The sequence below is a fragment of the Cryptomeria japonica genome, chromosome 4, assembly GCF_030272615.1.
Source record: "Cryptomeria japonica chromosome 4, Sugi_1.0, whole genome shotgun sequence".
Taxonomy (NCBI): domain Eukaryota; kingdom Viridiplantae; phylum Streptophyta; class Pinopsida; order Cupressales; family Cupressaceae; genus Cryptomeria; species Cryptomeria japonica.
In genome coordinates, this window is record NC_081408.1 from 107,113,969 (window position 1) to 107,139,830 (window position 25,862).

General features: G+C 33.8%; 1 protein-coding gene across 1 annotated transcript; it reads left to right on the top strand.

Annotated features, from left to right (window-relative positions):
• The first annotated feature begins 5,415 nt into the window (after positions 1–5,415).
• LOC131056030 (xanthotoxin 5-hydroxylase CYP82C2-like) lies at positions 5,416–25,654 on the top strand. The gene is made up of 2 exons (XM_059218866.1): positions 5,416–5,531; positions 25,228–25,654. Exons 1-2 carry the CDS (start codon positions 5,416–5,418, stop codon positions 25,652–25,654), a joined length of 543 nt encoding a protein of 180 aa, XP_059074849.1.
• Positions 25,655–25,862: the final 208 nt, after the last annotated feature.

The window sequence follows — 25,862 nt, forward strand, 5'->3', positions numbered from 1 at the left end:
CAGATTCACCAATATGAAAAGAATTGAATGCAGATTCTACTTTATTTACCGAAGACCCACTATTCTTAAAATTAGTTAACTCAAATGCATGTAGCTTACCAATAGTAGCATCCAAAGAAACTAGCATATATGGTACAAACCTTAGTTCATTGATTGTAGAGACTCGGATTGCATAAGAAAGTAGAAGGGTTCTAAGCAACTTACTTGTTACATCCTTTTCTTCAATAGTTCCTCTTGCTCCTTTGATTTGATTAACTGTCTCCTTTAACCTTGTACTCTATTGGGTTATGTACTCACCTTCATTCATTCTCATGGATTCAAGTTGTCCTCTTAGACTATCTAATTTTTCTCTCTAAACATGTTCATCACTGCCATACACAGATATGAGCTTGGTCCACATTGCTTTTGCATCATTACAACCTTCTAGATCATTAAACTCTGAGTCGGTCAATGCTGATGTTATTTCAATCATAGCTTGAATATGTTCTTGCTTTGCCTTTATCTCCTCCAAGGTCATCGGGTTGGTGCTTGGTGGTATGTAATCATTCTCCAAAAAATAAGTTGCATATTCTCCAATTCATGATAAGTGCAACTTCATCCTTTTCTGCCATGTGGAGAAACTTGACTTGCTCAGCTTTGGTGCATCCCTTTTATACATCTTCGGATCTTTGCCTCAAGTACCTTTAAACTTTTCTTCGGAAGTCCAGAGCTCTGATACCAATTGTAAAGTTCTAATGCCAATAGCTAACAAGATGAGAGGGGGGGGTGAATCATACAAACTTAATCTTCCATAAAATCAACAGATTCAACCTCGGTAACTTATACTTCAGCAATATAACCAAAAACTGCTAAACATGCTAACTAATAAACACATAATCATCATAATACATATAACACCAGATTTAACATGGAAACCCAAATAGGAAAAAACCACTATGGGATTTTGGACCCACTAAGAAATATACTCTTGTAGGCTATGCTCGGTTAAAAGAAAATCCTGTTAAAGATTACAAACACATTGCTAGATCTGACCCAATTAAGGGATTTCCCTCAGATTTGTTAGGATCTTCACTTTGTTAGAAGTTACCTTGTCAAAGGATTTCAAACACTCATTTAGAATGTAATCTTGCTAGAGGATTTACAAATAAGACTGTTAAGTCCACTCGGTTAAGAGATTTTCTATCACTTTACAGAATAATAGTAATAAAAATATATCTACAACCTCACATCTAAAATGCTAAATCAGATTCTTATTTGCTCAAAACAATCTTGTCATAGGACTTATCTTGTCCCTCTACTGGGCTCCCTACTCTGATATTCAAATAGGTCTCCAAGCTTCTTTGCTCGGTAATCACTATGTAGCATCCCTGTGCTTACACTCGCCCGCATACATTGTTTATCAATAATTCCTTATTTATAAACAATTTGCTAACCACTTAATCTCCTTGATCACATTTCCCATGATCAATCTTGGCCATTAGATCATCAATCTTGACTAGGTTCAATGTATCCTTCGATCTGAAAATGTTTAACCTCTCCTTGGAACTTGCATTCCTTCCTAAGAACTTGTAATAGGTTATTGCAGTTCAATCTGTGCTGTAGATCTTCCTCTTGATTTTCCATTGCCGTAGATGCTTAACAAACTTCATGTGCAGCATACAAATCATCTATTGATCTCCAGCTCATTAGCATCCTTCATTAAATAATTCTTTTATCCATCCAATACGATCTGTCATAACTCGGTTGTTACTCGGTAAATACTAAACTTTACTCGATAGACATTTTCCCTTCATTAACCAATAACGATAACCTTAGGGTTTACAGAATAGTTTCCTTAGGGTTTACTGACTAGGTTCTTTGCTCGGTGACATAGTATAGTATTAACCTTACAATCAACAATATATGTAGGATATCAAAACAATCAAAACAACATGATCTCATCATTGTCTAACTCGGTAATAGTTGACCAGTGAATAACTTATTTCTCCCCTTTTTCTTCACATTCTTTATGTGTCACTTCCCAACATCTTAATTCTCATCAATACATACTTGTCAAGGTATGGCAACATCATACTGAATAAGAAAATCAATTTCTTGATATCAATGATAAAAGAATATTAAAAAGACAATAATCATCCTTCTTCAGTTATATCAATAATCTCCAACAACCTTCTCAATATCCTTATTGAAATACCAACAATCTCCTTTCTATTGTAATGCCAATAATATATATATATATATATATATTAAACATAAACTAATTCCCATAATATACTTTAATTATCAAATAATAAAATGTCATAGTTTAAAAACATATATATGTGTGTGTGTGTGTGTGTGTGTGTGTGTGTGTGTGTGTGTGTGTTTCTGTGTTCGATGGAGGGGCCCTACCATGGCAATAGGGAACTGCTGGTGGCCGGATTGAGATTAGAAAATGTATATATATATATATATATATATATATATACATATATATATATATATATATGTATATGTATACATATATATATATACATATACATACATATATATATATGTATGTATGTATGTATGTATACATACATACATATACATATATATATATATATATATGTATGTATATGTATACATATATCTATATATATATATATATATGTATGTATGTATGTATGTATACATATACATATATACATATACATACATATATATATATGTATGTATGTATGTATGTATACATACATACATATATATATATATATATATATGTATACATATATATATATGTATATATATATATGTATACATATATATATATGTATATATATATACATATACATATATATATGTATACATACATATATATATACATATACATACATATACATATACATACATATATACATATATATATATATGTATGTATGTATATGTATATATACATATATATGTATGTATATGTATATATATATATATATGTATGTATATATATATATATATACATCAAAATGAAAATCCAAATCATAAACATACTGGAGGCATGCAATAGGAAGGGCAAATTTTATGTTTGCTTGGTAGCTTTGCTACCATATGGTAGCCCCGCTACCATACGGTAGAATTGCTACCTGTAAGGTAGCCTTGGTACCATACGGTAACCCTGCTACCGCACATTAGCACTGCTACGCCACCAATTTTTTTTATTTTTTTCTTTAAATTTAGTTTTTTAAAATTAATTAAAAAAATAAATAGAGATTATGAAAATCTCAACTTCCCCACTCTGAGACAATAGAGCAAAAACAAATCACAGCAAGTATATATATTTTTTAAAATTTAATAAAATTTGTTCCATAAAACTATAGTCCAAACATAAAAATTTCCTGGTAAATAAATCTATCAGAAAACTCAAATCTGTGAGACAAACCAGAGATTGGTAAAAAAAAACCAAAATTCTTTGCAAAAGAAAATCTTCCTACACAGACCATAAGGAAGAATTTTAAAACTAGATCTCTAAATTTTTCCACATATAAGAAGAACACAAAAATGTATAGGAAGAATTTATTTGGAACAAAGGAGGATAAATTTGGCAAAATTTTGCCAGCATAACCCTTACAATTTCACAAATAACAAAACTATTTTAATACACATAAAAGAAATAAATAAAACATAAGAATATCCACAGACAGAGATTGGAGATTCATCCTAATTATTTTAATTTTTTTTAAAACAAAACCAGGCAAAGGCTATCCAACCTGTGAAGCTTTCCTAGAAGCATCTTCTAGAAGAGCTCAACCCTACAACCATATTTCTAAGTCAATCCCTCTTACCAGCTATCCTCCAATTTTTACTTCCCCAACATGCATCCAAGAAAATAAAAATAAAAATTCTTCCAAAAGTCTGCCGCCTCCTTCCTATGAACCCGCAAGAATAATCTGGAAAAATACATTTAACCTAAACTTTTAGGTTCAAAAAACTTTTCTCCAAAAAATTAATATTTAATATAATAATGGTTTTTATTTTTTAATTTTGAAAAAGGTAAATGGAATGAAATTTGCAAAAATCATTACTTTCCTTATTTTTCTTTTCTCATGCCCATTTAATTAACTTTCTAAAAAACTAATAAAGAAAAGTAATTTAACTCTATTTTATTTCTTTATTTTATTTTTAAATTCTAGAGAACATTAAATGCAATTGATTCTATTTATTTTCCACTAAATTTAAATAAAATTATATTTCTAATATAATGCAATTTGTAAACTAAATTTAATTACTTCATTTAATTAATTAAATCCATAATCACAAACACATAGTAATACATAAATTAAATATACTAACTATGAAATGATGCCATAAACTCAAATAATTAATCTAATCCACTAGGGCACACAAACTGAGAAGACCCAAACTTGAAGGCCAAACAATCAGAAAAGATGACCAACTGACGACACTCACAAGAGTGTAACTGAGGGTAAAATTAGGGTCAACCACTATCTCCTCCACTCCCACCAGACAAATAATGCACACTCGGACCTGTGAAGCCAGGTGGAGATGATACCTTGTACCTACCTGGTACTTGTACCTCCAATGTCCTGCATCATCAAACCACACATGCATATATACAAATATAGAATACACGTCACAGACACTGATGAAGAATCGTGATGTTCCCTGTCTCACCGACTTGAGTGAAGGAAAATCATCTGCTTGCATCCAATACACTTGAAAACACACAACATATTAAAAATACATCCATATGTAAAGTAAAAATGTCAGTCCATAACAATAACCCATAAATTAATACTTATCACAAGTACTGAAATACCGTAAATAAAGAATGCATCCCATATCCAATTAAAGCATGAAATAATGTCAAATAAGTCTAAATAACACATAGTAGTAATGTATCCACTGAAAGTAAACTGCAGAAAAATACTACTCTAACAAGTTCGATGAAGGAGGGGTACTACATGGTAAATTAAGTCTTCAATGCATGTGCCAATCCATTTTGCCTATTATTAAATTTCACGTTAAGAATAATGAGGCCCAATTCGCCAATATCAATTAAAACATTTTAAGCATTCCATGACTCATTTCGCCCCACTTAAATCACGATGCATTTTTAAACGCCCACGAAATTGACCAAAAATGCAATCATGGATTGATATAAATATAATTGAAAGTTTAAAACACTCTTTCTTACAATTGGTTCATGTCTAATTAGTAAATTTGGGAGATCTCTATTCATATTCTGCAATTTGAGTTGGAACATTAAAGTTGATTGCAGGGCGGACAGCCACAATTACAATCCTGTAACACATGCCCAAGCATTCTTGATTCCTGATTTAGAGAATTGAGAAGACATAAAGGTCAGTAATCATTTTTTCATACTTGATAGTATTAGTTTTAATTCATAGTGAGAGGTTAGGACTGAAGATGTCAGACATGGGTGAGTCTCCTCAAGGTGGTGAAGAGAATGAGATGTTGGAAATGGGAGAGACTGAGACTCCTCAGGGTGGTGAAGGGATTGGGATGTTAGACAAGGGTAAGAATTCTCAAGGGTGCTGAAACTAAATGGATTGGGAGGCCATCAAAATTCTGAAAACTTAAAGATACTACCATAAAGTCTTACTTTGGAATTGGCAAAGTTTCTGGTCCATCAACTTCTATAGTTGCAGAAGCCATTCACAGTAGCTCACCACCACCACAAGGTGTGATTGTCATTGAGTTAAATGCATCAAATGAGGACGACAATACTGACATGGTAGAAGATGTTCTAAGGGATACACACAATGGGATAATTCACTCAGATTAAAATACTAGTACTGAAGATGATGTTAGTAGGAAGAAAAGAAAAAGGAAAGTAAAACTTGGGCGGGAGTGGAAAATGACAAGGAGTTTTAAGATTGATTGGGTAGCAAAGTACCCATTCATTGAACCAGTCCCAAACAATGATGAACAAGCAATAGAATGGAGGTGTAAGATTTGTAGGTGGAAAACTAAAAGAGAGAACAAGATGCAGCTAAAGCCTGACACCATAGAAAAGCATATTGGTAAGGTTTATGAAAATGGATCATAGACAGAAAGGAAACACGAATAGTAATATGGAAATCAAAGGAAGAATGTCTTCATGTTAAGTATCCCATGGAATACGAAGAGCATAACCACAAAATTACACTGATTGGTAATAGTGGAGATACAATCAAGGTTGGGCTTGAACATGCAACGAAAGATGTAAACCTGGCAAAGACTATTCAGATAAGTGTTATTTTTCATATTCTTTTGAGAGGGCATCCTATGAAAGATTTCCCAAAATATAGTAATTTATTATGTTTTTTCAATGTTCCTCATTATCCTATGTCACATTAGTCAATAAACGCTGGATGGGAAATGGCAAACTATCTCGTTGAGGTGGAAAATCAAAATTTACGGGAGAGTGTAAAAGAGTCAAAAATCATTTCATTTTTCATAGATGAAGTTACTATGATAGATAACACTGCTTCAGTCTATATGCATGTGTATACCATAAAAGAAAACATTCACTGAGGTCATCTACTCCGTGTTCATAAAATAAGGGCAATTCAACAGTAGAAAATTTATATTTAGAAATTAAGAAATCTTTGAAAGAAATTGCTAGTATGGATGACTTGACAATTGTCAAGAAGTTGGTGTGTGTTGGAGCTGATGGAGCTACGATAATGCAATGTCAAAGGACCTTTGCACATGATTACAAACTAGTATTGCACCATACATGCTTTGCATTTACTGCATCACCCATCAAATGAATTTAGGATATAGATTTGTAAGAAATTTCCCTATAGTGTCAAAAGTTGAATATCTAGTCCACGAGCTCCATTCATACTTCTGCCGAAGTCCTAAACATTTTATAGAATTTTAGATTTTCATTGAGTGAGTAATAGGAGGAAACAAGCTTCTCGAGGATGTTGAGACCAGATGGATCTCCTTGCATGGGCCAATAGAATGAGTTATAACATAATATCAATCCTTGATTGGACTAATTTAGGAGAAATACCTCACAGTAGACAAAGCTCCTGATCTCTTACATAAGTTAAGTGATATACAGACTCTATTAACTTTAGCTAGTGTTCTCCACATGCTGGATTCAATGAACAAACTTGTTAAGAATGCCCAAGACAAAACTATGTATACAATAAGTATAGTACTCTACATAAAATGACATGCTTGGGCCTGGATGGTCTATATTCAGATCTAACAGGGTGAAGCCCAAATTTTTTTAGGTGGTAGATAATTATAGATTTGAATCATGATGAAATTTTTTTACATTTCAATGCAAAAAATGAGTTATGTATATTTATAAAAGGATTTAAGATACCAATGCACCAATTTAAGATGAGCAAGCAAGGTAGAGAACTACTAGTTAAAAAGGAAGGTTTGGACAGGATTGTTAAATATGTTAGTGATAATTTGAAGTCTATTGCATACAAACTTTCAACAGAGATTCATGAATGATTCCCTTGAGAATAAATACTTGAAGCTGTGGGTTGTGTGTATCCTCAATTTTGGCATTCAATTGGAGATAATCCAGGTGATGCAAAGGTGTTTCATAAAAAACAAGAGGAATTGATATTGACATTTTCAAAAGATGCATATTACTTTGGTCATGAGGTCTGGAGTTGGTCTAATGTCATGCATTATAGCCGTGAGAGTTAGCAAGTAAGTCATTAGTGGACATGTTGTGCCACTACTCGCACCTATTTATGAAGGTAACATAAAAAATTGGAGAGTGAGCGACTAGCGATTTTTATTGGTACTTGTTGGGTTGTTGCGGTTAAGAGATAAACAGTTTGAGATTTAATGGTTATCACTAGCTTGTAGGTCCTTTGTCATCAAGTCAGTTTAAGTCACGAGCTTACGAGTACTTAGATATTTTAGTTGTCGCTACCTCGCAAGATTTTTGCACTTGACCATTGTATATTGTGAGGTTGCAACTGCATGCAATTTTATGTTATTGGATGGTTGTGAGGTGTTCGAGGTTATGTCATTTTAATTTGCGATCATGCGATGTGGTTGGTATCACAACCTAGTTGATTTGGTTGCTTTCTCGCAAGTTTTGAAGTTGTTTACCATTTTATGTTGTGATCTAGCGACAGGTAAGTTTTGGTTTGATTTTTTGGTCATCACATGCTCGCGTGTTTGTAAGTCTTAGGTCAAAAAGTGTTGCAAACATGCGATGGCAGTTAAGTATCTTGTTGTCATGGGCTCTCAAGAATTTAAGTCAAGTTAAATTTTGAGTTGCGAGCTTGCAATGAAATAAGTTATTTTGTTAGATTTGCAGTGGTTGCTTGCTCGGAGGTAAAGAAAGAATATTCCAAATGCTATTGCGACTGAAGGGCTTGATGAAGATCAATGACTATCACTAACTTGTGAGATTCTTTGAGGATTTGTAAAAGGGGTTGCGAGCTTGTGATTAAGAGAATTTGGTAGCATTGTCGCTAACTTGTAGGTTACTTGCAAATTGTTATAACTGGTTGTGAGTGTGTGATTAAAGATGGAGAATGGATTGGTCTCTAGCTCATGAAGGAGATTGAAGGAAGTGTAGTTCATCATGTAAGATTACGATCTCTTGCCATGTGCCTGAGTGACACTCCAAAAATTAACTGAGATAGAAAAGAGAAAAAGGGGTGCTAAGCAATCAGGGATTGACATGTGCACTTGCTTGATGAGTTTTGTAAAACTTTTGAATGGCACTCAAATAAAAGGTGATGAATTAAAATTTTACTCGAGTAATTCACCTTTGAATTAATGCCACAATAGATAGTTCATGCAAGTGTGCCAATTAATGAGAGAAGTGACGGTGCCTAGATACCATAAATTGCATGATCAAGCCAAGATTTTGTATAATCACATTCTATCTTCGAGGTAATCCAGTGAATTGAGCTTTGCAACAACATTGGAGAATTCAGAGTGTTGGGTGTGGGAAAATTTCAAAAAATTGGTAAAGTTTTTCTCTTGTAGCTAAAATGAGCAAGGTGACAACAAGTGGAGGTTCCAAGCCCAAGGCCACTGAGGAAAAGAAGGATAAGAAATATAAAGAAGAATTCATAGATTTGTAGCCAGGGACTTCCATTTCTTTGAATACAAATGAAATTGCATGGAAATATTTATGGAGCTAATGCAAAAACCTGACCATGCTTTATATGTCTAGTACTTCTCTGTTTCATTGTTTCTAGAATAATAGGGTTAAGGGTGTGCCAATGTCAAACCCTTGGGATTTAAATATGGCAAAGTTAATTGTGCCAGATGTGTATGTTGATATAAATTTGATCAAAGAGATAGCCAAATGCTATTGTCCAATATCTAGGGTAATCAGAAGAAAGAACTAGCTTGTCCTAGTTTCAATTAATAGTGCTAGCTTCGTTGAAGCTTTCCAAATTATTGGTACTACAATTACATATATAGATTTGGAGCGAATTGCAGAGGATTATGACAAATAAAAAGGTGTTATCAAGAAGCATGCAATGCCCAGATACATGCCTAGGGTGGATGGGAAACCAGTTATATTTCTAGATAGTATCAAGCCACCATTTGACATCACAACCTTTCCACCATTATATGCATTGTACAATCTATGGATTATTCTGAGTGCTAGGTTTTGATGGAGATTTAATAGTGTTAGTTGAATTATTGATGATGGCTATGGACATTAAACACCTAGATGTTAAAAAAGATTATGATTATGTGGGCCATGTGGTTAAACACATTCATAATGCTCTAGTTGAAATTTAGAGTGGTGCCCCCAACCATACATTTAAGCATTATTCATTGCTGATGCATTTAATCTTGTTCTATAATGTTGAGTTCATGAATAAAGAATTGGAGTTGTTCAAACAAAAATTTGGTGTCTTAATGCCAATGCAAAGATGGACCCAAGTTTGGGACAATAGTTTTCCCCACTCTTCTTTCCTTTACTTTGAAAATTGGATTTTTTTCCCAATTGTGGAAATGCTAGAAATAAATAGGGAAAGATTGTCAATTAATGTTAGGAGAGTTTTGAGACCTTACGAGTATATTCCAAACTGGTCTATTTCACATAACTTGGGGGACATTTTATTTTTTGATAACTTTACTCTGATCAAAGTTTATGGGTGTCCTCAACCTCCCCATATTTTACCAAAATTTGTTCCAATTAGGATTGCTTTAATGGAGTTTACTCAACAATTTACCCTAGTTGAAAAAGAATACATTGAGAAACACAGGAAGGGTTCTTTACTTACTATGCTTTAGGTTGTGTCTGATTTTACCATTGGTAGGGATTCCTTTGATGAAGTAAATAATTTCCTTAAACAATATAGGTTGGTTAATATTGTGTCTAGATTTTGTGATCCTAAACAATTTATTAAATGTGCATTGCCAAAAATGACACCTTGAGCCACAATAAAGGACCATGAACCATTGGATGAGGAAGATGTGGTTAGAAATTTGCTGATAAAATAGGAAGTACAAGAAAGGAAAAGAAAATGGAAAAATTTGATGAGAGTTGAAGCAAAATTGATGGATGCTGACCCTAGTTTCTCAAGTTTTTTCCTTGGTAACCCATACTTGGAGAGGATTAATAGAATGTTGAGTTTATATGAAAATCTGATAGAACAAATGCCTCAAACTCTAGAAGTGGTTGCTTAGCACCAACACCCCCAAAATGGAAAATCTTCACATGGCAAGAGGAAACTTTATGTGTCTGCTGATGATGTAGAGAGTGGAGATGAAGTTCAATATGCCCGAATGCCACCTGCAAAGAAACAAAAAACCAAAGAGATGGGTGAAATTATGAGGAGAGAACCTATTAGAGAAGTTGTTATAGAACAAGGACACTACTTTCATCAAATAAGGCCACATCTCAAAGAAGCAAGATAGAATGAATAATAGGGAGAAACAAATGAAGCCCTTGCTCAAGGCTTTGATGAGTGTGTGAGGTTGTCAAATGAGTTCATCAAAGATAATGACTTTATTAATTCAGATGAATTTAAATGTTTTCTGAAAAGGTTAAAACAAAATCAATTAAGAAAAAAATTGATCATAGAGGAATGAAATATAGAAAAGAATGAGGAGATTGTCAAGGCACTGCAGAAATATGATCTTGATAGGTAGCAAATAACTGTGGATCAGGCAAGACAATTGATTAAGAGTACTGGTATGGTTGTGATGCCTGACTGGGATATCTAGTCTATTTTTATTATTGATCAGATTAGGAAGCAAGAGGACCCATTGTTTAAAAAAGAATTTGAAAATGGAGATGTAATAAGAGGATTAGGATTTAATCCTAAGTCAAAGACACTTGTTGCTTGGTCTTTGGCCCCTTCCACTCAAAATACCCACCTTCTACATACCCAAGTAGAAAAGAAAGCTGACATAATGATTTGGAATTTGTGGAACACAATTGACAAGGAGATTGCCTCATTTTTTACTCAAGTTTCTTTCATGAATTTATAAAAAATAGAGGATTTGTCAGGAAGATACACAGAAACATATAACCAATTGATTGCATTAGTAAAAAATATGAAGAGACACTACTGAAGAGAGTCTCTCTGGAGGAAGAGTAAGTGGAGTTGAAAGAAAAAATTACAAATGAGCCTCCTCCAATATAGATTACAGAACAAGTACAAGAAATACCAGCTGATGTGATAGAAAAAATGGAGGAATATATAGAGAAAATTTAAAAGCTTGAAAAGGAACAAAATGTTAAGACTATCTCTATTGCGTTCGAAATTATGAAACATGGGATTAATGTATTGAAAGGAAAATTGATGGTAGTGCATGATTTGCACATTTCTTTGAAAGAGGAAAGTAAAAAATCCTCTAAGGGTGTCAGTTTTCTTGGACCTTTGTTCAATGTTTGGTCAAGAAGAAGAAGATTAATGGATAAGATGGATACTGAAATGTTGTATAGTGATGAGTTCCCTCCCAAGATCACTGACACTGAAGACATGGTGGAGGTAATCAATGCAGCTTATGCATTTTTCATAGGGAAAGATGTACTCATAAATGAAAAATTAGAGATATTTGGGGAAGGCTATAGTACATTGGCTCCATCAATTTATGGTAGTAATGGAGAATTGAAATCAGTTTCTGATTGGACCAGTGAATTTGATTTGATTCTCAAGGGAGAATAAATAATGAAGCATATAGATGATCAGGTTTGTTAGAGTTATCTTATATTAGCTAATAATTATTTATTTGATTATTAGTTTATTAAACTCTATGCTTACGCTAAACTTAGGCATGCAAATTGAGAAAAAAAAAATTCAAAAAAGCCTTGTCCTGATACCATGAAGAAGTTGAGGAAATACAACTTCAGAGATCCCAAGAACACCTGCATGCAAATACCTATCACAAGAGAAGAATGGAAGCACATAAAGAAAAAAAGCATAAATGGTCTGAAGAAAAAAATTATCAAGGTTGATGTTGATTTCCTTAATGGTATGCTTGATTCATTGTTCAAGATTGAGGTTGACCATAGAAAGTTTATTGTTGAGGCTAGGTCAGTTACAGATTCTAGATTGACATTGTTAGCTGCAAAGTTGGAAGAGGTAAAGGCATTCACTTGGCCAACAGACAAAGAGATGGACAGGTGGCAAGCCATGCTAAAGCAAAAGAAGACATGTCAAGTTCCTACCCAAGATTCCTCAAAGTAATGCTAAGCTTATTGCATCCTCATCTTATAAAAGGAGTCCAAGATTTATTTGAGAGGGATGGCCACCTTTTTTTTATATCGATAGAGAGGGATGGCCATTTGGCCACTTTAATTGATGTTGAAAACTCTGATACAGTTATAATAGTTCAACTGTTCAAGAATTTGATAAGTGCATAGCTAAATCGCATTTTGAATTTACTTTTTGATATCAATATGAATATAATATCAATATCATTTAAAGTTTGAGATCTTCACATAATTGTCTTTGTGTTGAATTTATGTTTTCATTGTGAATTTAATGGTCAAAGGTTTTTCAATTTACCTGTCTACAAGGCAGATTATGGAATTTTTCTAGGATTTCTTTCAAGAAAATAAATAAAGTTCTTGGGGAAATTTCAGTGAAATCATTTTTTTTTAATACAAATCTGATGATTATATCATTTGTATGAATCTGGGTTGTGTATGTAATGGCATATTCATTCCTGTTTATTTGCAAATGAATCTTATTCAAGTTTATTACCAGGTTGTCTTTGAATTGTAAGTGACTATATGCCCTAGGATAAGGCACTAGTCTATTGTATTGATGTTGTCTCGATGAAGTGACCTTCAAATTATAATAGTTGATTCATTGTGTGTGAATATGTTTTCTTGTCTTCCTTTGATTATGAAAGTGTGGATTTTTTGAGATCTGATTTAGTGATTGCATTTCTTTTATATTAGATTTGATTAGATTTTGGATCTACCCTCATTTGTGTTTCATTATTACATCTTGTTTAGGGTTTGGGTTTTAATTGTGTTGTATATATTTAATCTCACCTACCCAACCTTAGACTATGTTCTTACTTCTTTGGTTATAACATCTATCATGGAATTGGATCCTCAAAATATATTCCCTTTAATTGAGTTGCATGCATGTTTTACTAAGTATGTTGTATTCCTATCTATTGTGGTGTTTGATCCATTCATTCTTAATACTCTTATGATTTTATATCCTGTGGATGTTTATATAATATATATGGATGTGTTCTATCATGTACATAATATCCCTCCTCCATAAAGTTGGCATTTCCTCATACCTATAATCAACATGTATCACCTTTCTATCCATGCCATTCTATATATATATATCTGTGAACATTCAAAATTTCCTCTATCTTATCCATCAGTATGTTTGACAAGTTTTATGGGACTTGAAAACCCTCTTCTCTTAAGTAATCTGCCCACCAATTACAATGAGGTGCATCCTTAATATGATTCTAGACTAACAAAAATTCTGCATTCCTAGGCATAATAGGGAGAATTAAATGAAAAATTACATACACCATAACAATACAACAAATGGAAAAACTCTTGATTATGTTCATTAGAAAAATGATAGAATTATACACCAGAGAGAAATGGATCAGAATTTAATTTCTATTGAATAAAATTATTACTTTTGTCACAAAATAAACTTAAATATAACTCCTTCAAGAACCTGCACAAATTTTGACACTAAATTCTTTTCATTTTCTCTGTAAATGACTATACAACTTTCTCTATTTACCTAGGCTCACTACTTGAACTAGAAAAAGATCCCCAAAGGCACTAGAATTTTAGAATCCTCAAGAGATCCCCCCAAAAGGAACCCTTCTAATGGCCTTGATTTCCCTTTTATAGAAGAAAAGGGAGCAACAAGCTTTAGGCCAAGAGACACATGTCAACAGAACATTTACTCTCAGCAATTAGGCCTAAAAGGCCATATGCAATTCTGTTATAAAAAATATTCTTTATCCATGCGCTGGCCGTGAATCAAAATTTTCAATTGAAAATTGGTAGAAGGAAAACTGCTTGAGCCATGCCATTATCACCCCCATACCTTCGGATGGAGTGTGAGATGTTACGTTCTGTCTAATAGATCATTTTACTTCTCGGAAGGGATACTGGGTCCTGGCAAGAAGTAAAGTCACCCCTAAAACAAAGGAGGAGCTTCATCCGTCATGCCTAGGAATAGAGAAAATGGAAAGAGGAGCTCAAGCTTTCATGCCCAGGATTAGAGAAAGTGGAAAGAGGAGCTTTAGGGTAAACATAATATGCTAGGGAGGGGTCACAGCTTCTATGTCTTCAAAAAGATGACTGGCTACCACTCCGCAGCCAAAAAAATCCTTCTTTCATTCCTCTGCGGGCTCCTTCTTCAAACCCCCTGCCATCATGTGGCAGAGTAGAAGAAGAGGATGTGCCATGCGTGGCCTTTCTTGATAAGAAAAGGCTTTCATACCTCCTCCGGAAATCCTTCTCACTTTGACAACCTCTTTGACAATAAACAAACTCACATAAGAGAAAAAAAAACACCATCCGGTATCACAGAGCACACAACAACTCCATGGACGATCCTGCTCAAACATCATATTCCTTCCTAGTGAAAAAATACTCTCAGAAAATGAAGAAAGGTTTCTTTTCTCTTCTACCAATTAAGTCACCACTCCATTGTATTTATAAATTGTTAACACTTCATCTGGTGATGCTCATTCAAGTGAAAAATCATCATTTTGGTGCTTTTCAACATGACTCTAGACTCTAGAAGTCATGCCTATCAAATCTACTACATCGTTCTAAGGCTCATCTTATGTGAACAATTTTGTTTTGATTTTAGTCCTCCTTGATTGTACAAATTCTGCTTCAGAATCCTTGACAACAAGCAACCTCCGTTTTATCAAAGAAATCCATGATCTCCCATCTCTAACTCAGAAGCTATCCAATCCTTTTATCCCTCTGAAACCATCATCCTTGCTTGTCTAATCAACCTCGACTCAGGAGAAATATTCAAACTAGTCCCTCAAGAATGAGTCAGTTTCCAAGCCTTAAAAATTCCTTGTACATATTAGCTTGCCACCACAGTTGTCGCTAGCTCTCATGTTTGTTTAATGTTATCATTTTTAGGTTGTGAGCTAGCAACTAGATAGTTTGTGGTTAAGTTTTATGGTTATCGACAGCTCGTGAGGTTAAATATCTGAAGACGTGATCAAGCCATGAGCTGGCGACAAGCTGGTTTGGGTTTACATCGCAATGTCTCTAGCTTTTTTGGTGTTAGCGTTTCATGTTAGTGAGCTAGAAATTGTTAATGAAATTTCTTTCATCGTGAGGTCTCAACTTGGTCTGATGTCATATATTATTTCTGTGAGAGTTAACGAGTAATTGATTTTATATAGTTGTCTCTAGCTCTCATTTCTGTTTAATCTTAGCATTTTTAGGTTGCAAGCTAGCGACTAGACAGTTTGTGGTTAAGTTTTAAGGTTATCGCTAGCTCGCGTGGTTAAATGTTTGGAGACCTAATCAAGCTACGAGATTCTGAGTGAAGTGCTAGCAATTAAGACATAAACAGTTTTATGTTGGCAAGTACACGATAAGGGTTAAAGTTACCACTATCTCCAAGTCGCTACGGTGAGGAGGACTTAACATTTTGTGGTCAAGAATTGGCGAGTGGTGGTTCAGTTGCCCTCAGTCCCTAGATATCTAGGTTATGAAGGCTTGGCATTTTCAGCTTGTGAGCTGGAGATAGAGTCATAAGGGCTTGTCGCTAGGTCACAAAATTTTCTAATAGGCAGTCTTTTAGGAAGAGGGTTGACGACTGTGTGCCATGTGTTTTAGTGACTTGACGAGGACTGCTAAGGTACCAATATTTTTTTTTTACGTTTTGGAAAAAGGTTGAAATCGGCAATATATTTTTTTTATGGTTTGAAAATTGATTGGAATCGCCAATATTTTTTTTAATTGTTTGAAAATAGGTTGAAATCGCTAATATTTTTTTTTAATGGTTTGAAAATGGGTTGAAATCGCCAATATTTTTTTTAATGGTTTGAAAATAGGTTGAAATCCCAAATGCAAATATTTTTTCTGGTTTTAAAAACATTACAATTCACCCATGCAAATATTTTTTTGGTTTTAGATATATTACAATTCACTAGTATTTTTCACAAAATTTGAACGATCACGAATGATTCACCAATGGAGATTATTAATTTTTCTTCATAAACTGCAAAATTTCACTAGTAAAATGAATATTTTCCTCACGAATTATACATCTTTCGCCAGGTTTTTAAACCTTGTCCAAGAGCGGGGGGGGGGGGGCAATTTCTTAAAGTTTTCCCTACAAATGTTTTAGAAGGGAAACCGAAGAAGCTTAAAGGTCTTTAAACATGAGTACTTATGAGTTTGATGGAGATGAACTCTACAATTCATTTGAAAACCACAGCAATATACCAAACAATGACAATAATGACAATAACAATGGAAATGATAATGACAATGAAAATGCATTTGTGGATTCTATAGAAGTTGAGGAAACTATCATGGATCCCCACTTTAATAGATTGGTTCAAGAAATCATGAAAAGGGATCGACAATATTTTCTACAAGTCATGACACAAAGTGGGACAAGACTACCATAGGATTTTGATATGTCACAAATTTTGGAGGATGATCCAAACCAAATAAATCAAGTTAACATGAGACAAAGGAGGCCCAATAGTGGTTTTAAGAAAGAGTGTCTCGTGCTTGAGTCATCTTCATCCCTATTTCAAAAAAATTGAGATTCCAAACACTTACACTCATTCTCATGCTAGTTATGATAGAACCTCTCATGAACAACCCTACAATTGTCCTTTCCCATGCAAAAGAACTACCATCATGCACTACCATCATGCACTACCATCATGCACTACCATCATGATACCCAAGATAATACCAATGCATACAATTACACTCAATTGAATATTCAAAATCATGACACGAGGAGACCTTGTGTTAAATTTAGGGGCAATGTCCAAGATCACTCTTATGACACCCCTATAGAACACATGTGTGACCCCTTAGGACCACATATGACCCCTTAAGAGGCTTTTTGATAGACTAAGGGGCATGTTGTACACACTGGGATGTTATAAGGGGTCATAAGTGGTCATAAGGGGTTAGACATGTGTTAGAACACATGTGTGACCCCTTAGGACCGCATATCACTCCTCAGGACACTATGTGATCCTAAGGGGTATTTTGTACATACTAGGATGTTATAAGGGGTCATATATGGTCATAAGGGGTTACGCATGTGTTATAACATAGGTGTGAGCCCTTAGGCTACTTTGTGATGGAATAAGGGGTATGTCGTACACACTAGGATGTTATAAGGGGTCATATGTGGTCATAAGGGGCCACACATGTCTTCCTTAGGACACTTTGTGATGGACTACGGGGTATATGGTACACACTATGATGTTATAAGGGGTCATATGTGGTCCTAAGGGTTCACACATGTGTTAGAACATTTGCATGACCTCTTATGACCATATATAACCTCTTAGGATGTACTATGTGATCCAAAGGGGTATTTTGTATACACTAGGATTGTGTAAGGGGTCATATGTGGTCGTAAGGGGTCACACATATGTTAGAACACATGTGTGACCCCTTAGGACCACATATGACCCCTTAGCACACTATGTGATCTTAAGGGGTATGTCGTACACACTAGGATGTTATAAGGGGTCATATGTGTTCCTAAGGGGTCACACATGTGTTAGAACACATGTGTGACCCCTTATGACCACATATGACTCCCTAGTACACTATTTGATCGAAAGGGGTATGTGTTTACACACTAGAATATTATAAGGGGTCATATGTGGTTGTAAGGGGTCGTGCATTTGTTATAACACATGTGTGACCCCTTAGAACACTATGTGACCCTAAGGGGTATGTTGTATACACTAGGATGTTTTAAGGGGTCATATGTGGTCCTAAGTGGTCATGCATGTGTTCATGTTGGATATCATTGGTATATGATGAACCGACATGTTGATATGATGATAATATATGTTGTCATTGATGTCAAATAAGTGTAAGTGAACCGATGTGCAGATTGGAAGACGTTGGTGAACCGGTATGAAGAGGCATTAGGAGATTCAGTGAACCGGTGTCGGGGTTTTACTAAGTGTGATTACTGGTTGGTAGTCTCAACTCTATGGTTATCAGTTTGGTGATCCAACTTGTGCAATGAACTAATGATACTCTATAATAAGTTACCTAAGAGATGTGATCGATGTGCCATGTCAGCTTTATGCGCATGAAGGATTGAGGCATAATAAGATCGACCACATTTGAAGTCTACCTCGAGAATGATCATTCTTCTTAGTGGTATGAGAAGAGAGTGTGATGGGTTACTAATTCCCATGTGCGATAATGAATGAATGATGCAAATTGTCTTGTGATCTATTTGAAATTGTAATGATCTATGCAATATGTTTGGATGGTCAAGATTTGACCCCCTATGTTGTAAACCTAAGATGCTTAGGTTTTAGGGTTTATGTTACCGACCTATCTGTTGTCTATAAGGTCAATGATGTTTGTTATTAAAAAATTTGTTGGCAAATGTTGTGTGTATGTATCCAAGTGAAGAGATACTTGATACTTGCTAGACCAATAAGAGGGAAACTGTAGAGTGTGATTGCAGAGTAGAGGATATGAAAAGGATCTGCCTTGGCATGTAGTGTTGTTATCAGATCATAGCTTTTCCAGTTGTCTTCTAATCATTTCAACAGATGGAAAATCCCTTTACCGGGTATCTTTAACAAGCTTATTGTAAAACCTGTAACCAGGTGACTCAAGATCATTGAGTTCTTTAAATCCTCTAGTGAGGTAACCTTTAACATGATTTCAACCTTTAACAAGGTATATGACAATCCCTTAACCGATTGATCTCTAACAAGATCGGTTCCCAGCAGAACCTTTTTGTAAAGTCTTTAACCGGACTAGGCTCCGAACTGGGTGAGCTTAAAAAGAGTTCAACACAAGCTTGTGGGTATTCATCCCCACCGTATTTTTTCCCATTTGGGTTTCCACATGAAAAATCTATGTGTTATGTGTTATGCATCTTTCATGTGATGTTTATGAAGTATTTGGTTGAAAGATTATGCATGCAGGGTTAATAGGTTATGGTATTTTTAGTATACCATATGCATATGTTTATGGGTGAAGTTGATGTTGCATAATTGATCATATTTGAAGTATTCAGACCTATCAGTTTATGGTGTCTGGTGTTTTACTGTGTTTAACCAGTATCACCATGGTTAAGTTTAGTAATGGTGATAACCAGTTTGTTTTTCTTTAGCTAGATAAGTTGTTAAGAGAGTTTTTACCTATACTAATTCACCCCCCCCTCTCAGTACCGGTTGGAGTATCTGTTGTTCATCATTATTCATCAGTTCATGCATGTGTTAGAACACATGTGTGACCCCTTATGACCACATATGACCCCTTAGTACACTATTTGATCCTAAGGGGTCATATGTGGTCATAAGGGGTCACACATGTTAGAACAGATGCATGACCCCTTAGGACCACATATGACCCCTTAGGACACTATGTGGTCCTAAGGGGTATGATGTATACACTAGGATGTTATAAGGGGTCATATGTGGTCCTAAGGGGCCAGGCATGTGTTAGAACACATGCGTGACCCCTTATGACCATATATGACCCCTTAGGACACTATGTGATCCTCAGGGGTATGTTGTAAACACTAGGATGTTATAAGGGGTCATATGTGGTCATAAGGGGTCACGTATGTGTTAGAAGGATGTTATAAGGGGTCATATGTGATCCTTAGGGATCACACATGTGTGACCCCTTAGGACAACATGTGACCCCTTAGGACACTATGTGATCTTGTATGGTCATAAGGGGTCATATAGTGTCATCATGGGTATATGTGGTCTTAAGGGATCTTAAGGGGTCATGTTGTGTGTGTAATAGGATGTGAAAAGGGGTCATAGAGGTTTATTTTGTTTAAATTTATTATCTAATTTTTATAATATTTTTCTAAGTTTTAATTTATGATTTAATTTTTCTAACATTTAAATTTATTATATTTAATTTTCTAAAAAAAATCTTTATTTTTATTTTTCTAATGTTTTTCTTAACATTTTTCTATGTTTTTATTTACTACCTTAGTTTTCTAATTTTTTCAAACATTTTTTGAAAAAGTTGAAAAAAATAATACATATACAATTATTTAATTAAAAAAAAACAAATTGACATTAAATTAAAATATTAAATGAAGTTTTCTAACATTTTTCTAAGTTCTAAAATTTAAGTATAGATATGTTTTCTAAGTTTTAGTTAACATTTTTCTAAAATGTTGAAAAAAATATAAATATATAATTATTTAATTAAAAAAAAATTAACAAATAAATTATTTACTAATTTTTAAATAAATTTAACCAAAAATAAAAAAATAAAAAAAATAGTTAAACAAAAAAGGGGTTATTTTGTGCACCTAAAATAATGTACGTCAAAAGCTTAAAGATGAGAAGCATTGGCTCTTGCAGGGCATGGTGACGTAATGCTGACATCGGGTTCACTCTAACCCCCTCTCCAAATTAAACTCCAAAGTTGAAAATGATAGTTTAGCTGACATTTTTGGCTTTTATAAAGATTTTTAAAAATACTTTTTTAAATTATTCGATCGAACAGGTGGTGTGAACGAACCCCATAAAAATAAATATTTTAATGGGTTCGATTGAACCCCCAAATCCATGTCAGGTTCAATCAAACTCGGATCTGATGGTGGGTTTGATCGAACCCACAGGGGTGGTTCACTTCTTTTGAACACCCCTTGTTCGTTCGAACCACCACGAAAAAAAGAATTCCCACTCCCTGAATTTTGTTCATGGGCAAAAGTTGGAACCATTATTGTGAGTTCACCCCTTGATAAGAATATAATTTATTCTTGTGACATATTTTTTCTTTTGTTCTTGTGCTTTCCATTACCTATAGATCTTGGGTGGCTACCTTCATAGACAATTCTTACAATAGCAACAACACTACCACCTAAACTAGTAACTATTACCTAGAATCATGGCAAGTGAGGTTGAGATCGATATTTCTATTCACTTTGACTAAGAATTATACTACTCTACATACTTACATTGCTAGTTATGATCAATATGAGACTCACAATCCCATTCTTTATTCATGCTAGATCTTTGGCCTATGAGCTTATATTATTACAAGCTAGGGTTGTCGTTGCACCAAAAGATCGACCTATCCATGCCTAATACAACCACTACATTTATAGAATCTGTAGGAGGCTATTTAACCATGTTGTGAATCCGAGCGAGGGATGCTAGCCCTTTGCCAACAATCCCCCTCCCAACGTCACTCATCATGGCTTGCGTGATTTGAACCTATGACCAAGCTCTGATACCACTTGTTACAAGCCAAAGTTGTTATTGCACCAAAATATTAACCTATCAATGCCCGAAATAACCACTAGACTTATAGAATCCACATGAGGTTGTTAAACCTTATCGTGAATCCTCGCGAGGGACACTGGTGCACTACAAACATATAATTCTCAACACTTGAGATATTTATGTGATTCATGAATTAATTCTTACTTACAAGTAATAATGTAGATGCTTCCTATATAACCTAAATTTATGTTTCATCTTTTTTCTTTTTTTAATTTTATTATTTGTAGAATTTATTTTATTTTATATATAAATTTTTTTTAGGGGGAACATGTTATGACCAACAGTCAAAAGTTGAGTTTTAAATATTTAGGTATATGTGCTTATTGAGACGTGTTTAATTCACATATAAAGCATTTATAGAAGGAAAACCTAAACGATGGGATATTATATATTTTATTACTTTATATGAACCTTTGATGATATCATCTGATTTTTTAATATTTTCTATATATGCATGTTTGTGAGTATTACATAATTTTAAACACATGCTCATTCTAGCTTTCACATGTACCTCAAAGTGCAATCAAAATATAATACTATTTTTTAATAACCATTCTATTTTTCATTTATTTATGTGTCTATTTCAAGGATGGTGCCTTTCTATACTCACAATTGTTATAATGTTTTGGATACTCGGATCCCTTATTTTGTGTGACCAACCTAACCCTTACAGATATCCATATTTGTTTATTCTCTATTTCATCTTTATGTTTACATAATCCTATATATAGATCCCTTACTCTATCCATAGGATCATGCATCCCAATACTTTTTCCTTATCTGTATATTTACTATACCTATAAATGTACAAACTTTCATGTATCTAATACCCCTAATGATGCATTCCCTTTATGCTTGAGTTCATTTTTATAATTATAGGGTTGATCCCATAGTCATTGAATTTGATTGTTTTAAATTTAAAAGATAAGATTTAAATTTGGCTAACTTTTACCAAAAAATTTCGATAAGGGATGAAATCATACAAGTTTGTAAAATTTATTACTATAACACTATCTCTAAATGCATTCAATGAATGCATTTAAGATATCTAGAATATTACAGTTATATTTTGCATATCCTTTGTATTTCAAACTTCAATTGGAATACTTAAAGTAATATGGATCTATATGAGCAGTGTTGGGAGCATACAGATGTGGGAAGTGTGTTTATGTTGATCTTCTACATCTAGGACATCTTGCATGCCTGTGAGTCTTGTTCTCAATCTTTAATTAATCTATTAAATTGTCACTATTATTTGGTTTGTCATTCTTATTTGATTTGACAAAACAGAGTAATTATCTTCACCAATTGAAAAATAGTAATCACAAGGACTATTTAATGTAGGAATAAACTAAGAATATCAAGCAAAGTAAATGAAATATTAAAAAAGTTTGAAGAGATATGGAAGCATAATCCGAATGCATTAAAAAAATGATTGAAAATTACTAAAGTAATCTAGCTCAATAGATAATTCATTAATTGATTTCCCAAAACTATTTATTTATTTTCATTCATTTATGATTCCCAAATTTATTATTAAAATAAAATTTAAATATTAAAACGTATTATTTATATACTTAAATTTATGTTAAAATTTCTCATGATTTTCTATTTTTTAATAGTTAAAAAAAAAATGAATATTACCTCAAATGTAAAATATTACTATTCTACGATGTCATGGATGACATATACTTTATGTATTTTAACATATCATTCTTTAAAGAAATAATCCAAATATATTTGATACCGCATATTAACAAATCATCATCCAATATCTATTATAATATTTCAACTAAATAATTTTATTTCTAAAATATTTATTTATTTTGATGTATTCATCAATCCCAACTTTATTATTAAAATAGAATGTAAATATTAAAAGTTATTATTTATTTACTTAAATTTACGTAAAAAATTATCACAATTTTATACATTTTTCTACTTAAAAAAATGGAATATTAATTCAAAAGTAAAATATAATTGTTCCATAAGGTTATGGACATGACATATTCTTTATGTGTTATAACATGTCATTCTTTAAAGAAATAATCCAAATATATTTGATACTGCACATTAACAAATCATCATCAAATATTTATTACAATAATTCAATTAAATAATTTTATTAATTTAAGATAAAAATATATTAAAAGGAAGAATTACAGTGTAATCGATACAAAGCTAAGAGATTTCCAAATAATAGTGGACATTTGTAGGGGTCAAAGAGACCTCCTAACAAGCCTAGATAACCAAAAGGTCCACATGGTAGGAAGAGGAAACATAGAAGAAGCACCCTCAACCCGTGTCATACTGAAGAAAATTGAAATTTTGAACAGCTTTATCCGCTGAAACAGAATCCAAATCAAAGACACACCAACCACAAGAAGATATTTTTTAATACTTCAAAACAATAAATATTACTATTTTAAAAGGTCATGGATGACATATTCTTTATGTCTTATAAAGAAATAATACAAACATATTTAATACTGCATAGCAACATTGTCACAGTGGTTTTTTTTTTTAAAAAAAAACTCAAAAGTGTTGGAAAAAATCGGCATTACCGTTAACTTTTTAAAATAGTTACTCTTGCAGTTGTGAAGATGTCTATCATGGCAATATTAAAATAGTCCATCGATGATTGAATATTATATTAGTTGCTCGTGCAGCTGTAACATGTCTACCATGGCAATATTAAAATTGTCGATCCATAATTGAATGTTATATTAGTTACTGGTGCAGTTGTAACATGTCTAACATGGCAATATTAAAATTGTCGATCGATAATAGGATGTTATATTATTATTTATGTGGTATTTTAGCTTGTGTCTCATCCGTTCGCTGTTCGAGAGTTGCGAGCGAGAGATCAGTCCAGTGAACATCAAATCAAGGCTCTCTGATCTCACATGTAATATCATGATGCGAATCATTAATAGAAAGAGATTCTCACCAGATCTCAGTCCTCAAGATTTCCAAGAAGTGCAGTATTTTAAGGAAGTGATGGAAGAAACTATTTTGTGACTTGGAACATTTGATATTGCTCATTTCCTGCAGTTTCTTAAGTGGGTCGATCCACAGGGAATAATGTTGGCAATGGAGAATCTACAGAAGAAAAGAGAGGTGTTTATGGATAAATTGCTCCATGATCACCGAGACAAGAGATGAGTGCATGCTGTAGACTTGATTGATGTTCTCATCTCTGCAATAGACAACAAAGAAATTGAGTCTGACAATAACGACGATGTGATGAAAGCCAACGCCTTGGTATGTTTCTTTATCACTTTCTGTTACATATCTCAGGCTTTACCCAGGGGCACCTCTTATGATCCCTCACGAATCCTGCGAGGACTGCACTGTTGGAGGATATCGTGTTCAGGCAGGAACTCATCTGTTAGTGAATGTGTTGGCAATTCAAAGGGACGCGCCCGTGTGGGAGCGACCCACGGAATTTGATCCTGAACGTTTTCTCAAAAGCGGCAAAGAGATTGATGTGAAAGGGCAAGACTTTGAATTGATTCCGTTTGGTTCAGGGAGAAGAATGTGCCCGGGCATGGCTTTGGCAATGATTGTGATCCACCATACATTGGGGCGGCTGCTTCAGAGCTTTGAGTGGTTTGTTCTAGAGGGCACTGTAATTGACATGACGGAGGGGCTTGGGCTCTCACTGCCCAAATCAATTCCATTTGAGGCCAATATTAAACCTCGCCTTCCCCTCCATCTCTACTGATATGTCAGCTTACTCCTTGAAAAGTTTTAGCGCCTTCTTACATCGTAGGTACATGTACATATTTTGTATGGGTCAAGATGGACAAATCAAATGTATGGGTCAAGATGGAAAAATATGTTCTTTAAGTTATTTGTTTGTGAGTATGTACATATTTTGTATGGGTCAAGATGAACAAATAAAATGAAAGAAAGGATAAAGCAATGGGTTT

Bases quoted from the DNA above. Each gene is read 5' to 3' on its own strand.
- LOC131056030 (XM_059218866.1), top strand. From the start codon at position 5,416: ATGGGTGAGTCTCCTCAAGGTGGTGAAGAGAATGAGATGTTGGAAATG. The intron at 5,532-25,227 runs GTGCTGAAACTA...TACATATCTCAG, and splicing joins AAGGGTAAGAATTCTCAAGG to GCTTTACCCAGGGGCACCTC.